Raw genomic sequence first — 18478 nt, forward strand, 5'->3', positions numbered from 1 at the left:
TATTCTAAATCCTTTTCTGAAAAATGTATGTTTCTATATCAGTGGTCACGGACCCCCATCTCAAAATATTTTGTTCCAGGGATCCCGAGAAAGATTTGAGTTACAAATGTAGGCACTTGGGCGATGGGTGCTTTGTGCAAAGATGTAGGCCACGCTTCAGAGCTCCGAACATTTAGTGGGCGTACAACAAACTTTGTGCGCTTTGGGCCAAGATTTAGGCCAGATGTAGGCCACGCGTCGCGTCCCGGACAAAGGCAGATGTTGGAGCTTAGCTGCTTCCAGGAGCACCACTCAAAAATACAGTAAAAATAAAATAAAAATAAAACGGTAAGCAGGTGATAGTAATTATATGAAAAGAGTAACCGAAACCATGCAGGTGTTAGGTGATAATTAGTGTGGTGAAAGAGCTATCAACATAGGATGATAGAAGATGTACAGTACTGAGGTTTCAGTAGCCAGTGGTGGAGGTGGAGAACACACTAGCTCACCCGCAGCGGTCCTTGTATTTGTTTTACTGAGGTTAAGGTTAGGAATAAGCTTAGGTTTAGGCATAGTTATACCAAGGATAAGGTTTAATTCCTTGTATTTGTTTTACTGAAGTTAGGTTTAGGAATAAGGTTAGGTTTAGACATAGTTTTACTGAGGTTATGTTTAGGAATGAGGTTAAGTTTAGGATTCGTTTTACTGAGGTTACGTTTAGGAATACCTGGTGGCGAGTCTGGCGACCGTTCCGAGGTTGCCGGATATGACCCAGGGCGAGTGTTCTTGTATTCAGTAGCAGTACCGCAGTTTCAGTAGTAATAGCTTTAGAACAAGTTAAGTTATGTAGAAGACTGGCGGTAGAAAATATGGACCGCGCTTTCCAACTGTCGTCAATGCATCACACGGTACATGGCCGGCGGAAATGCATCCTTCATAACAAGTTAAAACATAATATGAGCACGGTTCGCGAGGAAGTCTTACTGTACCTTCCAAAGCCATCGATACGGTCCCAACAATCTGCGATTGTTTATCTTGTTAAAGAGGCAGGGAAAACAAGGGGATGATATGCTCATTTGTTTGAAGTTGGAAACGCACAGCCCACAAATAAGCTGATACACGTATCAGCAGGTACTGTAGCAGCAGATCAATGGGAACTTTCTGCTCGCGTCGCGGCCGTACACAACACGCTTTGTCAAAGAGCATTATGTCAGATCTTAATTAATAATGATTTTTCCCCGCTGGATCCTTGATCATTAACAATGGCTTTTTTTTTTGTGAGTTATGATCAGGTTTGATCCTTGCGTTGGGCGCTCATTTGTTTCCGTGTTAATTGATTCCTAACAGCGTGATTTATGGAGGCTCTGCGTGTCACTGAGCAACGCGTTATGATGAATCTGGTACAGCAGGGGCCTCCATACGCCGCCGAGAGAGAAAGTTGTAGGACATGAGGGATAATATAAACAGTATGCATGCTTTATACAAGCAGCATGTCAGGGGGTCCCAAACGCATTATTTTCACAGTGGTTTCAAAGCCTAATCATTCCTGCCAGCCGGCTGCACCTAAATTTCAGATTGAGTAAGTCGGGGCTAGCCGAGTGTGGCGGCGAAACTTGTAGATGAATCCAGAATTTATGAAGATAATATTTCAGGCACACATCGGCCTGGGGGGACGTTAAACTCCACTCAATCCTGAGCGGCGCGCCGTGCGCTCCCACCAACCCCCACCCACCTTTCCCCCCCCCCCCCGCTTTATTTTTTACAGCCCACTGTCCAGGAATCCATCAGTCTTTTCATGGCCCACGCTCACACCAGCGTCGACCGGGCGAGTGAGAAATACCGGCGCGACGAGAAGCGGCACAATTACACCACCCCCAAGAGCTTTCTGCAGCACATCGGGCAGTACGCCGCCCTGCTGGCCAAGAGCCGCGCCGCGCTCCACCACAACACCGCCCGCCTGGAGAGGGGCCTGGACAGGCTGCGCACCACCGCACAGCAGGTACTGTATACCTACAGTATATACATACAGTACACCACCACCCACATGGTACTGTACTGTATACCTACAGTTGGGGCATTCACGAATAGTTTTTAGTATTCGAATTATTCGACCTCAAATTAAATAGCAGATCTACATGCTCACAACGCCTCGCAACTACGGAACCGAGTCACATTAAATGTAATACTTACAATTCCAAGTGCTTGTCAGGGTGGGGGTCCCCAGTTCAAATATGTTTATTTTGGGGGTCACGGCCTAAAAAGATTTGAGAACCCCTGGTATAGAGCATTAACAAATTCATCCACCAGGGGCATTGACAACTCATTCTTATGACTTCCTATCTAGCCAAGTTTTATAAACTATATATTTTTTAAAGAGAAAAAAAGCGAATATTCGACTTTGGTGAACAACGTTGAATAGTGACTTTGATATTCGAATATTCGAATATTCGAATATTTGGTGAATGCCCTACCTACAGTACTGTATATACACTGTCTGATACCAGGTATACCTCCATTACATACCGTCTGATAGGGCTGCAAATACACCTTCTTTTATCAGGCATTATTTGTGTACCGACTTTCTTTCTTTCTTTATTCCATTCCATCTTTCGGGATAAACTTTATTTTCCTGCGCTACTCCTCCCACAGTTTTGGTGGCACGCACTTGGGCCATAATTACTGCATGTCAAATCGACCGGCTTCATCAGGACTCGTCTGTTTGCATTTTGCTAAGAGATACATTATATAGTTTAATTGCGACCGAAGGTCGCATTATACCCTGATAAATCTCGTAGCTTGTCTGACTGTCAGTACAGAATGACTCATATATGGGCATAAAAAGGATGTCACGTGACATCACTTCCTGTACTGACAGTCAGACAAGCCACGAGATTTCTCAGGGTATAAAAGTCCATATATGGTCATTCCCAGTCCATATATGGTCATTCCCAGACAAAAATTCAGAATGTCAGAGCGGCAAACCCATAGACTGTAAAAATGTCTACACAGACGCGGACAAGCTTCGCTTCTCATAGTAAACCTTCGGTCGCAATTAGTGAATATTTTTTTTCCCATTGACTTTAATTAAAATGTGTACTTTCCCATGAGATGGGTGATGGGAGATGACTGACATCATAAACGTCTGATGTCATGGACCGATTATTCATTATTCAGATCTAAAAGTTACCATCGTGTGAACTCTTCTAGGTAGAAGATCTAAAAGTTACCATCGTCTGAACTCTTCTAGGTAGAAGATCTAAAAGTTACCATCGTCTGAACTCTTTTAGGTAGAAGATCTAAAAGTTACCATCGTCTGAACTCTTTTAGGTAGAAGATCTAAAAGTTACCATCGTCTGAACTCTTTTAGGTAGAAGATCTAAAAGTTACCATCGTCTGAACTCTTTTAGGTAGAAGATCTAAAAGTTACCATCGTCTGAACTCTTTTAGGTAGAAGATCTAAAAGTTACCATCGTCTGAACTCTTTTAGGTAGAAGATCTAAAAGTTAACATCGTCTGAACTCTTCTAGGTAGAAGATCTAAAAGTTACCATCGTCTGAACTCTTCTAGGTAGAAGATCTAAACGTTACCATCGTCTGAACTCTTCTAGGTAGAAGATCTAAAAGTTACCATCGTCTGAACTCTTCTAGGTAGAAGATCTAAAAGTTACCATCGTCTGAACTCTTTTAGGTAGAAGATCTAAAAGTTACCATCGTCTGAACTCTTCTAGGTAGAAGATCTAAAAGTTACCATCGTCTGAACTCTTTTAGGTAGAAGATATAAAAGTTACCATCGTCTGAACTCTTCTAGGTAGAAGATCTAAAAGTTACCATCGTCTGAACTCTTTTAGGTAGAAGATATAAAAGTTACCATCGTCTGAACTCTTCTAGGTAGAAGATCTAAAAGTTACCATCGTCTGAACTCTTCTAGGTAGAAGATCTAAAAGTTACCATCGTCTGAACTCTTCTAGGTAGAAGATCTAAACGTTACCATCGTCTGAACTGTTTTAGGTAGAAGATCTAAAAGTTACCATCGTCTGAACTCTTCTAGGTAGAAGATCTAAAAGTTACCATCGTCTGAACTCTTCTAGGTAGAAGATCTAAAAGTTACCATCGTCTGAACTCTTCTAGGTAGAAGATCTAAAAGTTACCATCGTCTGAACTCTTTTAGGTAGAAGATCTAAAAGTTACCATCGTCTGAACTCTTTTAGGTAGAAGATCTAAAAGTTAACATCGTCTGAACTCTTCTAGGTAGAAGATCTAAAAGTTAACATCGTCTGAACTCTTCTAGGTAGAAGATCTAAACGTTACCATCGTCTGAACTCTTCTAGGTAGAAGATCTAAAAGTTACCATCGTCTGAACTCTTCTAGGTAGAAGATCTCAAAGCCAAACTGGCGTCTCAGGAAGCAGAGTTGACGGTTAAGAACCAGAAGACCGAGGCGCTCATCACCAAGGTGGGTCTGCAGACGGAGAAGGTCAGTCGCAAGAGAGAGGCAGCCGACGCAGAGGCACAGAAGGTGAGATCAGCTATTATTATAACACTGGATTCATTATTGTGTTATTGTAAGATATTGTAAGATTAAAGAGTTTTTGAAGTGATCAAACTGGTCAGACTTTGTGGTTTCAATCTTCCAGAAAATGACTGTCCTTTATGTCAGTGGTTTTCAACCAGTGGTCCGGGGACCACCAGTGGTCCTTAAAGGGAGTCCAGGTGGTCCTCAGCTAAATGATGAAGAGTTGGTAACCAAATGGACCCTTATAAATCTTTAACTCTTGAGAGTGTAAAATGAAACTAAATGGACCCGTCAAGAGTTAAATTATTGTTAAACGTCTCCATTACTTAATAATATACAAGAATTCTACACAATTAGAGAATGTAGAAGAATTGTTATTTTGATCAACGTTTACCTGTTATCTCTCCTATTGTACCAACATCAATACAGCATGGAATTGGGGACAAAATCTTATCCAACGATAACAAAATATGAGTAACGTTGGGTCTGAGAGGTCAAATCTCAACAAATGGTGGTCTGTGGTCCTCAAATGCAGAACTGGAACTGCACTCTGTCGAGGTGCCAACTTGCCTCTTGTGCGCCAGCCTAGCACGCCATGAGGTGCGCTCACCACAATGACATCACCACCGGCATTACCATGAATGCTGGTCCCTCAGTGGCTATTAATGATGACGTTGTCAGAAATGCTGGTCCCTGGCTGGGCTACGGGCTTAAACGCACAGGGCTACCTACCCACCTACCTACACACGCAGCCGTAATTGCACGCTCTGCTGGCGCAAGTAGCCTAATGGACCTTGATATGAAAAGAGTTGCGAACCGATGCTTTATTTCATGTTGTTTGGGCAGGTTGCTGCCATCCAGGCAGAGGTTACAGTGAAACAGAGGGACTGTGAGACTGACCTGCTGAAGGCAGAACCGGCCTTGGAGGCAGCCAAGGCAGCACTGGACACCCTCAACAAGGTCTGTCTGTCTGTCTGTCTGTCTGTCTGTCTGTCTGTCTGTCTGTCTGTCTGTCTGTCTGTCTGTCTGTCTGGACACCCTCAGCAAGGTCGGTCAGTTATTGCAATTCAATGCATTTTAATTCAATTCAATTCAGTGCAATGCAATGCAATTTTGTTACAGTGGCGAACAAGTTGTTGTCTTAAGACAGATCTAGAGAGCAGAGACCAGCAACATTTAACCCCTGAGCAAGTATTTGACGACAGCGGCAATGAAAAAACAGGAAGAAATCTCCAGCAGAAAAAGGCTCTAGTAGGGTGGGCGACCATCTGCCTCCGCTGTGTTGGGGAGGGAGGGAGGGGGGGGGGGGGGGGGAGGGGGAGAGAGGGGGGGAGAGGGGGAGGGGAAGGTGGAGAGAGAGGGGGAGAGAGGGGGAGGGGAAGGGGGAGAGAGGCAGGGAGGGAGGGAGAGAGAGAGAGAGACAGAAAGTTTGGTATATATGAGGTTTCCAAGCCGACAGAGACAGCATCGTTTGTTCATGATTTTGTCCTCGTTGTCATTGTTTTCTTTTTACGATCCCTTCCTCTCCTCCTTCCAGGTGAACCTGACGGAGCTCAAGACCTTCCCCAACCCTCCGGCGGCGGTCATCAACGTGGCGGCGGCGGTGATGGTGCTGCTGGCTCCGCGTGGCCGCGTGCCCAAAGAGAGGAGCTGGAAGGCGGCGCGAGCCTTCATGGGCAAGGTTACCTCTTGTCACCCCGTCGTTCACTACACCAGCCTGATTAACGCCCATCTAATTGTGTGCCTGGCCTTGACCCCATGACCCTGACCCCCGCCCATAGCAGCTCTCTCTCTCTGTGTGTGTGTGTGTGAATAAGATTGCTTATGATTCGAGCAAATCTCACTCCTCCTCCCACTTCCTGTTATGCTGTATGACCTGTGGTAGTCTCGCGTCTCACATGGCCCTCTTCTAGCGCCACCATGAGGCCGATTCTTGCAAGACACATTTTGGACACTGCTCCTACAGATTCTGCCCTAAAATCACACAAATCGGTACACAGTATCTCTATAGTTATGTCATCAAAATGCATCTGTCCCATCTATCTCCCGATTTAGGGAGTCTTACTGGTTTATATTAGGATAAATGTGCGCAATGTTAAAGATTTAACGGAAGTGGGGAGGAGGCTTCACTTCCGCTTTATCCCATACTCATCATAAGACTTCCGTAGCCCCAGACTGTATGACGGGGGAATTTGCAAATCACGAGAGTCAACAGTCTGGCCCCGCAAGACTAGTAGCCTGTAGCATCTTTAAGAGCTGTTTTGTACTCCGCTGTGAGATGGTGTCGCGGGAAAAAAAACATAGCAAACATCACTGTGTTTTTGTTTGGTAACAGGGGTCTCCCCAGCCCTTTAATGTCTCACATAATTCATTTGACTTTCAGAACATGTGTGCAGCTTGCTCACTGGCCTCCTTGCTGAAGTATCGGTGCATGATTTGTAGTCTCGCGGGGCCAGACTGACGTTATTTCATCTTTCTCTGGTGTTGCTGGTGTTACTTTCATGATGTTTTCAAATGTTTTCTTAGGATATACACGCATAACAAGAATATGCCGCTCGAATGACTCGGTCTGTGCTATTGTACTTCAGTATATGTTTCCAATGGGACTACAGTACTGTGCAGCAGTGACTACTTCCATACTCGCCGTTCGGGAGCTGTAGTTCCAGACTCTATATAGCATTCGGAGATTACGCGAGACTAATCGGTGCATGATGTGTGTTTCCCGTTCCTGTCAGGTGGACGACTTCCTGCAGGCCTTGGTGTCGTACGACAAGGAGCACATCCCAGACAGCTGTCTGAGCGTGGTGAAGCAGCACTACCTGAGGAACCCGGACTTCCACCCCGACCTGGTCAGGACCAAGTCCACCGCCGCCGCAGGCCTGTGTGCCTGGACCATCAACATAGTCAGATACTATGAGGTTAGTTAGTACCCTGGACCATCAACATAGTCAGATACTATGAGGTTAGTTAGTACCCTGAACCATCAACATAGTCAGATACTATGAGGTTAGTACCCTGAACCATCAACATAGTCAGATACTATGAGGTTAGTACCCTGGACCATCAACATAGTCAGATACTATGAGGTTAGTACCCTGGACCATCAACATAGTCAGATACTATGAGGTTAGTTAGTACCCTGGACCATCAACATAGTCCGATACTATGAGGTTAGTACCCTGGACCATCAACATAGTCAGATACTATGAGGTTAGTTAGTACCCTGGACCATCAACATAGTCAGATACTATGAGGTTAGTACCCTGGACCATCAACATAGTCAGATACTATGAGGTTAGTTAGTACCCTGGACCATCAACATAGTCCGATACTATGAGGTTAGTACCCTGGACCATCAACATAGTCAGATACTATGAGGTTAGTTAGTACCCTGGACCATCAACATAGTCAGATACTATGAGGTTAGTTAGTACCCTGAACCATCAACATAGTCAGATACTATGAGGTTAGTACCCTGGACCATCAACATAGTCAGATACTATGAGGTTAGTACCCTGAACCATCAACATAGTCAGATACTATGAGGTTAGTACCCTGGACCATCAACATAGTCAGATACTATGAGGTTAGTACCCTGGACCATCAACATAGTCAGATACTATGAGGTTAGTACCCTGGACCATCAACATAGTCCCATACTATGAGGTTAGTACCCTGGACCATCAACATAGTCAGATACTATGAGGTTAGTACCTGGACCATCAACATAGTCAGATACTATGAGGTTAGTACCCTGGACCATCAACATAGTCAGATACTATGAGGTTAGTACCCTGGACCATCAACATAGTCAGATACTATGAGGTTAGTACCTGGACCATCAACATAGTCAGATACTATGAGGTTAGTACCTGGACCATCAACATAGTCAGATACTATGAGGTTAGTACCCTGAACCATCAACATAGTCAGATACTATGAGGTTAGTACCCTGGACCATCAACATAGTCAGATACTATGAGGTTAGTACCCTGGACCATCAACATAGTCAGATACTATGAGGTTAGTACCCTGGACCATCAACATAGTCAGATACTATGAGGTTAGTTAGTACCCTGGACCATCAACATAGTCAGATACTATGAGGTTAGTACCCTGGACCATCAACATAGTCAGATACTATGAGGTTAGTTAGTACCCTGAACCATCAACATAGTCAGATACTATGAGGTTAGTACCCTGGACCATCAACATAGTCAGATACTATGAGGTTAGTTAGTACCCTGGACCATCAACATAGTCCGATACTATGAGGTTAGTTAGTACCCTGGACCATCAACATAGTCAGATACTATGAGGTTAGTTAGTACCCTGAACCATCAACATAGTCAGATACTATGAGGTTAGTACCCTGGACCATCAACATAGTCAGATACTATGAGGTTAGTACCCTGGACCATCAACATAGTCAGATACTATGAGGTTAGTTAGTACCCTGAACCATCAACATAGTCAGATACTATGAGGTTAGTACCCTGGACCATCAACATAGTCAGATACTATGAGGTTAGTACCTGGACCATCAACATAGTCAGATACTATGAGGTTAGTTAGTACCCTGGACCATCAACATAGTCCGATACTATGAGGTTAGTACCCTGGACCATCAACATAGTCAGATACTATGAGGTTAGTTAGTACCCTGGACCATCAACATAGTCCGATACTATGAGGTTAGTACCCTGGACCATCAACATAGTCAGATACTATGAGGTTAGTACCCTGGACCATCAACATAGTCAGATACTATGAGGTTAGTACCCTGGACCATCAACATAGTCAGATACTATGAGGTTAGTCCCCTGGACCATCAACATAGTCAGATACTATGAGGTTAGTTAGTACCCTGGACCATCAACATAGTCAGATACTATGAGGTTAGTTAGTACCCTGGACCATCAACATAGTCAGATACTATGAGGTTAGTACCCTGGACCATCAACATAGTCAGATACTATGAGGTTAGTACCCTGAACCATCAACATAGTCAGATACTATGAGGTTAGTACCCTGGACCATCAACATAGTCAGATACTATGAGGTTAGTACCCTGGACCATCAACATAGTCAGATACTATGAGGTTAGTACCTGGACCATTAACATAGTCCCATACTATGAGGTTAGTACCCTGGACCATCAACATAGTCCCATACTATGAGGTTAGTACCCTGGACCATCAACATAGTCAGATACTATGAGGTTAGTACCCTGGACCATCAACATAGTCAGATACTATGAGGTTAGTACCTGGACCATCAACATAGTCAGATACTATGAGGTTAGTTAGTACCCTGGACCATCAACATAGTCAGATACTATGAGGTTAGTACCCTGGACCATCAACATAGTCAGATACTATGAGGTTAGTACCCTGAACCATCAACATAGTCAGATACTATGAGGTTAGTACCCTGGACCATCAACATAGTCAGATACTATGAGGTTAGTACCCTGGACCATCAACATAGTCAGATACTATGAGGTTAGTACCTGGACCATCAACATAGTCCCATACTATGAGGTTAGTACCCTGGACCATCAACATAGTCCCATACTATGAGGTTAGTACCCTGGACCATCAACATAGTCAGATACTATGAGGTTAGTACCCTGGACCATCAACATAGTCAGATACTATGAGGTTAGTACCCTGGACCATCAACATAGTCAGATACTATGAGGTTAGTACCCTGGACCATCAACATAGTCAGATACTATGAGGTTAGTACCCTGGACCATCAACATAGTCAGATACTATGAGGTTAGTACCCTGGACCATCAACATAGTCAGATACTATGAGGTTAGTACCCTGGACCATCAACATAGTCAGATACTATGAGGTTAGTACCCTGGACCATCAACATAGTCCCATACTATGAGGTTAGTACCCTGGACCATCAACATAGTCAGATACTATGAGGTTAGTACCCTGGACCATCAACATAGTCAGATACTATGAGGTTAGTACCCTGGACCATCAACATAGTCCCATACTATGAGGTTAGTACCCTGGACCATCAACATAGTCCCATACTATGAGGTTAGTACCCTGGACCATCAACATAGTCAGATACTATGAGGTTAGTACCCTGGACCATCAACATAGTCAGATACTATGAGGTTAGTACCCTGGACCATCAACATAGTCAGATACTATGAGGTTAGTACCCTGGACCATCAACATAGTCCCATACTATGAGGTTAGTACCCTGGACCAGTGGTTCTCAACCTTTTCAGGCCGCGAACCCCAAAATAATCATATTTTAACTGGGGACCCCCCCCACCCCACCCTACGAGCACTAAGAGTTGGGATTACATTTTATTTCATGTAGATCGGCTATTTTTAAAAATTTCTGCCACAACTTTTGTCGCAGTGCGGCGAGCTTGTAGATCTGCTATTTTTTTTAAAAGCTGTGAAAATGTGTGCAAATCTTTGACTATATGTATTTTTAAAGCGAACGTTTGTAACTCAAATATTTGCTTCTGGGTGGTCCCTGGAACGAAATATTTTGAGATGGGGGGGAGAGATGGGGAGTGACACGCGACAAAGGTCGTCCGGATTGGGAATCGAACCGGCGACAGCGCCAGGCATCCATGACTACAGTATGTGGCAATGCCTAAGTGGTATGCGCCTGGACCAGTAGGCCAGCGGGCGCCCAAGATCGTAATTATTTTTGCGTAATGGTAGGAATCATTTTGTTGCTGTCGGAAACCTCATCTCCATATTTTAACTTTTTTTGTTTTCTTATTTGTTCGTAAATTTAACGAATCACACTACAACATCGCACAAAAGTAGCAGATCCACAAGCTCGGCGCGCCACGTTTCGAGCATGTAGATCTGCTACTGTTGCTATTTTTTAATTTAAGTCCTGAAAAGTAAGAGTTTTGGGCAGAGACAATGTTTTGAAACAACATCACCACATTATTATTCAAATGATGTTTGCTTCTCATGAACAGGTGTACTGTGAGGTGGCTCCCAAGAGGCTGGCACTGTCCCAGGCTAACACAGAGCTGGAAACGGCCACAGCCAAGCTACTGGCTGTTCAGAAGAAGTTGGAGGTCATTATTTCACTTCCCAGACAAACCCTTTTAAAAAAATAATTTCTTCTGTTATCCATTTTTTGTTGTTGAAATAAAAACAATATAAACTCTTTATTCTTCATTAGTAGATCTCTAGGTGTATGAACCTTGATTTCATAGTGCCCTTTTCTGTTTTGGGTCTGTGTCTTTATAGATGAATTGATTCATTTTGGTTGGTCTTAATCAACAAATTCTTTTAACATATGTGTTGATTAACAACGTAGCTTCCCTGTTCTATGGTTTGGTGTAGAGGGAAATACTAGTGGACCTAGTAAAGGGCCCTGGGGGATCCCATCCCAGTCAACAAAATCTATGTGTATGTGGTTAAATAAACTAACAATAAATTCCTGTGGTTATTAAATGAATGTGTTACCAATTTCTTTATTCCTTGTATTGCATTGCATTGCATTGCATTGCATTGCATTGCTGACCTTCTCAGTACATGTCTGCCCGTGCAGGATCTGGACGTGAACCTGCAGAACCTCACCTCTCAGTTCCAGAGGGCCACCGCCGAGAAGCTGCTGTGTCAGGGGGAGGTGTTCCGCACCAACCAGACCATCTCACTGGCCAACCGGCTGGTCCAGGGCCTGGAGGTACCAGGGAGGGATGACCGCTGGCATAGATGGACCCTGGCATATAGGCTTAACTGACCCTGGCATAGAGTTAACTGTCTAACTGGGTGGGCAACCTTAGGCATGGGTGCCAACATTGGCACAGGGGAGGGGTGTTCACTGGCACACGGGCAGAAGTGTGAAAGAGAGGATTTATATTTTAGAATCAAATATTGTTTTAAACGTGGTCAATTAAATCACCCAAGTCACCTAATTTGCAGCACATCCTGCACATAATTCTACGTTCATTAAAATTCAGAACTTTGACCAGGGAGGGAGTCTGTGAGATAGGTGGGTTATTGTCTAATGATCGTCATAACAATGTCCTGAAAATATGTCAGAATTTTGATGGGGTGTCATTTAACCCATTTAGGCCTAGAATTATTGAATGCTTTAGCTATTGAAAAATAGCAGATATACAAGCTCACAGCGCGGCACCGAGTGCCGCGCTGCAAGCTTGTAGATCTGCTATTTTTGAAAAAATCGTGAAAATGTGTGCAAATCTTTGAATATATGTATTTTCAAAGCGAACGTTTGTAACTCAAATTTTGCCTTCTGGGTGGTCCCTGGAACTAAATATTTTGAGATGGGGGTCCGTGGCCAAATAAATATAATTTTGGGGGTCCTTCACATGAAAAGGTTTGAGAACCACAGACATACAGTAGTAGTCTCTCAATAACAGACCAACTGAGCTCCATTTAAGTGAAAAGGACCTTTTCTTTGACGATGGCTGGCCAGATTGCTGACATAGAAACACAGGTTTTTCAAAAAACGAAAAGAAGGATTCAAAAGACACTTATAGAATCGGGTCAAAATTGGTCTAGTGTTAGTGGAGGAGGTGGCTGACCCCTGGCATAGATGGACCCTGGCATAGAGTTAACTGACCAGTGTTGGCGGAGGTGGCTGAGTCCCTGGCATAGGATTAGCTGTCAGTTGGTAGTGGTGGTGGTGTGCGCGTAGAGGTGCTATAGTGTCTGAACTGCATCACTAACCTGGACTAAAAGTTGTTAAATCCTGGTGAATCAGCCTGGCAGCGCCGGTGCAAAAAGGGTCTCGTTCTAAAAGATATTTACCGTATGTACAGCGTGGCGGCATATTGTCACACAGTCGGGTGGAAAGCTTATTATGTCCAACTACTTTTCAGGAAATGGAGGTGGCCTTGAGGATGTGGGGGATCCCGTTTCAAGAGCCAACATGGAGCTCCCCGGTGCATCCAAGCTCTTGTTAATTGCCTACTTTTTATATCGTCGTTGTCGGGTGGAAACCTCGTATATCCAAGACCGTTCGATTTGTATTTATCATTTTAAAAATGAACTACACTAGTGAAAATAGCAGATCGGCTGTATTCACTACTTTTGTGCGACATCCTTGTATGATGAAGCAGGGCTTATACTTGGTGAAAAAAACATACAAATGTGAAACTTGGAGATACGAGGTTTCTGCCCGACAGCGACAATATGTTCAATATTTACGAAAGCCCACAGACACACTTAAGCCACTTTCATATTTTCACCGTCAACATTTTTCAAAAAATAAATGCTTGATGCTTTTGTATGATGCCGTAGTATGAGTAGTACGGCGTTCATTTACGAAAAAACTAAAACACAAAAAGCTTTCTGCCTGACAACGAAATACAATATGTGCGTGACAGCGACACATATTATTTGGGTTGGGGGGTTGGTTGGGTTGGAGACGGGGTGCGTCTAGATTGGGGGCGAATCTCGGTCATAAATATCGTCCAATGTGAGGGTTCAAAGATCCAATCTCAACCCTGCCGAGTTGCTCAGAGGACGGTCGGAGCCGCCCGACTATTATCAAAAATGTTTGATATTTATCTGGATCGCTACTGATATGGAACAACACAGCCGCGGGCGACCGAGAGAAAGACAGCCGCTGACCGCGCTGTTCGAACGCAAGGGACGGGGACTGTTGTTGTGGGCAGCCCGCTGATATGACCACCTCCCCCGCCCCTATCTCTCTCTCTCTGTCTTCATAATGAGCTTCACGACAGAGGCAATGGTCATGAGAGTGTGTGTAATAATACATAATATTCATATTGCATATCGTCATTGTCGGGTGGAAACCTAAGTTCCAAATCCCAAGTTTCAAATTTGTATGTTCTTTCGCAAAGTAAAGCACCGCGTCATCATACAAGGCCGTCGCACAAAAGTAGTGAAAACAGCCGATCTACAAGCACACAACGCCTCGCACCGCGAGGCGTTATGTGCTTGTAGATCGGCTGTTTTCACTAGTTTAAATCATTTTTAAAATGATGAATGCAAAACTAACGGTTTTGGACGTACAAGGTTTTCACCCGACAACGACGATATCTTTTCTAGGTACTCACAAGTCGCTTTACAGAACATGATACGTTTTACTATAAATCTTTATTGGGGAAACAAAACTAGTTAAAAAAGGTTAAAAACTATGAAACAAAGTTAAAACAAAGGGGCGTTGGGATGTGTGTTTTACAAGGATGCATGCTTATTATTAGCACTCGTAGTTTGTCATTATTTAGTCTTAAATGTACTGCTGCGAGCTCATGAAAGGCGACTCATTTTTACAACATTAAGCGAACTTAAATGGGTTCCATTTATTACTCTGTTCCACACACATCATCCATGCCGTTTCCATGTTGTCTTCCCACTCAGGCATGTTATGATAAGTGTTCCTCTGAACACACGTTAGCTTTGCTAATGTGAAATAAAAATTGCGGCATTGCCTTTTTTTTCGTATTTCTCTCTCTCTCTCTCTCTCTCTCTCTCTCTCTCTCTCTCTCTGTCTCTCTCTCTCTCTCTCTCTGTGTCTCTCTCTCTCTCTCTCTCTCTCTCTGTCTCTCTCTCTCTCTGTGTGTTTCGGTGGCCATGTTATCCATTCGACGTTTCTTGTTTCCAGAAAATAAATGCGGCTCTCATGGAACAGCTTGGCTTTTAACCCATTTAGGCCTGGGATTATTGAATGATTTAACTATGTGATCTGCTATTTTTGAAAAAGTCGTGAAAATGTGTGCACATCTTTGAATATACCTGTATGTATTTTTTAAGCGAACGCTTGTAACTCAAATATTTGCTTCTGGGTGGTCCCTGGAACTAAATATTTTGAGATGGGGGTCCGTGGCCAAATACATATAATTTGGGGGGTCCTTCACATGAAAAGGTTTGAGCACCACTGACATAGTAGTCTCTCAAGAACAGACTAAAGCTGGTTGCACACTGCTGCGTTTTTCGTTGCGAAATGCGTTTTTCAGGGCAAGGAGAGAGAGAGAGATAGAGAGAGCAAGGGACAGAGTGGTGCGCGAAACGGGCGGCAGTGTGCAAACGTGACTGACATAACGTGAGTTTGATTTTTTTATTTGCATGCTCCGAAATTCACTCCGATATTCGGCCCGAAAAACGCAGCAGTGTGCAACCACCTTTACTGAGCTCCAGTTAAGTGAAAAGGACCTTTTCTTTGACGATAGCTAGCCAGATTGCTGACATAGAAACATAGGTTTTTCAAAGAAGACTTAGAAGGATTCAAAAGACACTTATAGAATCGGGTCAAAATTCAAATTTTCACGTTTTTTTTTCAAAAATAGCAGATCTACAAGCTCGCAGCGCGGCACTCTTGTATTATGTGCTATTTTTCAATAGTTAAAGCACAAAATAATAATACGCAATACTGCATGCCCGGTCTAAATAGCTTAAAGGATATCAAGATAAATGTTTTGTCTTTATGCCATTGACCTGGAAGCGATAGTTGTTTGGACTAATAAATCAGGCCGTCTATATTTAATCGTTAGCTTTACCTCAAAGGCCTCAACAGCTGTTGGAAATTAACAACGTCTCACAGCCCCCAGACTGAGTGATATTACAGGCAATCCATAATGCATTAGAGTAAAATTATAGTGATTTTTAACTGTCTGGGAATTTATTATGCCACATATTCTGGACCCACGGCCCCTTGTAAGGAAATGGCACGCGTGATTTATCGTAGCAGGGGGGAGGGAGGGCTGTCACAGACACACAGTATTGAAGGCTTTTAAGCCATTTTGCCCGGGAACGCATTATTACACGTTATTTTATGCTTTAACTGCGAGCTCTCAGCTCTGCTATTTTTGTGAAAGTCTTCGAATATTTCGACCCGATTCTTTAAGTGTCTTCTAAATCCTTCTAAGGTTTTTAGGAAACTAATGTTTCTATGTCAATGGTGCTCAAAACCTTTTCATGTCATGGACCTCCAAAATGATATTTGGCCACGGACCCCCACCTCAAAATATTTAGTTCCAGGGACCACCCAGAAGCAAAATTTGAGTTACAAAATGTTCGCTTGAAAATTACATATATTCAACGATTTGTACACATTTTCACGACTTTTCAAAAATAGCAGATCTACAAGCTCGCAGCGCGGCACTCGGTGCCGCACTGTGAGCTTGTATATCTGCTATTTTTCAATAGTTAAAGCATTAAAGAATTCTTGGCCTAAAGGGGTTAAATGGATGCTGAGTTGATGCTCGCCGACTGGATCGCCAGCCAAACTTTCAGAGGGACTTTATAGTGGGAATTATCTCTTGTTTATTTGTTTGTCTGTTTCTCCTGCCTGTCGTTTCAGTTGTGCATTATAGACCAGGCGGGGGCAGTCAGGTCACGTTTTGTGTAGGCTAGATTACTGCTTCTCAAACTTTGTCATGTCGGGGCGCCCGTTGGCCTAACGGTCCAGGTGCATAGCACATTATAGGCTAATGCGACAGCGTGTTGCAGGTTCGAATTCCCTATCCCGACGACCTTTGCTGCGTGTCACTCCACATATCTCTCTCTCCATGTTTCCTGTCCTATATCTTCACCGTAATACTATCAATAAAAGCAGACAATAAAGCAATAAAGCAACAATAAAACAAGCAAAAATAAGTAAAAAAAAAAAAAGTTTCATGTTAAGGACCCCCGAGTTGTATGTATTTGTTTGCGGACACACATTGTTTTGTGCCAGGGACCCCGAGAACCAAAGACTAAGTGACGCGCTATGAGCTTGTATGCTATTATTGAATAGCCAAAGTACAAAGTGTGATTACAGATTTTGACCATGATCTTGATGCAATGTACAAAGGACCCCCAGTTGGAGGGAGTGCAGGGACCTCCAGGATTCCTTGAGGGGTTCCAGGGGGTCCAAAGCTAAAATTATGACGCTTATAATATTATTATACAAGCTTATAGTGCCGTGCTGCAAGCTTGTACATCTGCTATTTTTGAGCATTTCTTTGGGGAAAATGTTATGTAACAAAATTCTCTTCTCAATGTGGGGGTCCTTGACATGAAAAGCTAGAGAACCACTGATCTACAGTATCTAACTATGCCCTGCCAGATAACTATTATTTTATGCTTTAACTATTAAAACAATAGCAGACAAGCTCACAGCGCGGCACCGAGTGCCGATCTAAGAGCTTGTAGATCAGCTATTTTTTGAAAAATCTTAAAATTATTTGCAAATCTTTTAAAACATCTTTTTTCAAAAGAGGACATTTGTAACTCAAATATTTGCTTCTGGGGGGTCCCTGGAACAAGATATTTTGAGGGTCTGCGGCCAAATACATGTAATTTTGCAGGTCCTTGACATGAAAAAGGTTGAGAACCACTGATCATAACATGCAAAAAATAGCAGATCTACAAGCTCGCAGCGTGGCACTCGGTGCCGCGCTGTGAGCTTGTATATCTGCTATTTTTCAATAGTTAAAGCATAAAATAATGGTTAAAGTAATGTGTTCCAGACTGCAGCAGCAGGTCAGTGACTGTGGTCTGCTTCCCCCCTGCAGTCAGAGAGGGAGCGCTGGTCCCAGTCTCTGCTGGGCTACCAGCAGCAGCTGCAGACGCTGTGCGGGGACGTCCTGCTCACCTCTGCCTACGTCTCCTACCTGGGCTACTTCACCAGGCAGTACCGCCTGGAGCTCCTGCACCACGCCTGGATCCCCTTCCTCAAGTCTCAGAAGGTACGGCACGGTACGGTCCCCCAGGACCACGGAGCACTTACTGTACAGCAGTGGTGGGAAAAGTACTCAAATGTTTACTTAGGTAACTGGTACAAGTAAAAGTCTGTAATTCAAAATGTAGTCTTGGCTTCAAAATGTACTTAAAGTACCAAAAGTAATGTTTGACATGGCCTTGTATGAAGGCCATATCACAATGTGACGCGTATTGAGCTTGTACTGTAGGTGTAAAGGTATTGTTCACACCCTCTATAGCGCTGGCATAATGAATCCTATAGCTCTGTGTGGAAGATTGATTGATAGGTGCATTAGTTTAAA

The 18478-nt window shown here is 43.5% G+C and overlaps 1 protein-coding gene across 1 annotated transcript in view; it reads left to right on the forward strand.

Annotated features, from left to right (window-relative positions):
• Positions 1–18478, forward strand: part of LOC308296806 (dynein axonemal heavy chain 11) — a gene marked incomplete at both ends in the record, with an annotated part of 198253 nt that overhangs the window by 127880 nt on the left and 51895 nt on the right. Inside the window, 8 exons of the mRNA XM_080740133.1 lie at positions 1745–1978; positions 4347–4493; positions 5337–5450; positions 6028–6171; positions 7226–7408; positions 11471–11572; positions 12052–12186; positions 17990–18163. Coding sequence (XP_080596259.1) covers positions 1745–1978; positions 4347–4493; positions 5337–5450; positions 6028–6171; positions 7226–7408; positions 11471–11572; positions 12052–12186; positions 17990–18163 — 1233 coding nt within the window. The remainder of the gene's footprint in view (positions 1–1744; positions 1979–4346; positions 4494–5336; positions 5451–6027; positions 6172–7225; positions 7409–11470; positions 11573–12051; positions 12187–17989; positions 18164–18478) is intronic.

Source organism: Nannobrachium achirus (assembly GCF_963921795.1).
Source record: "Nannobrachium achirus genome assembly, chromosome: 2".
NCBI lineage: Eukaryota > Metazoa > Chordata > Actinopteri > Myctophiformes > Myctophidae > Nannobrachium > Nannobrachium achirus.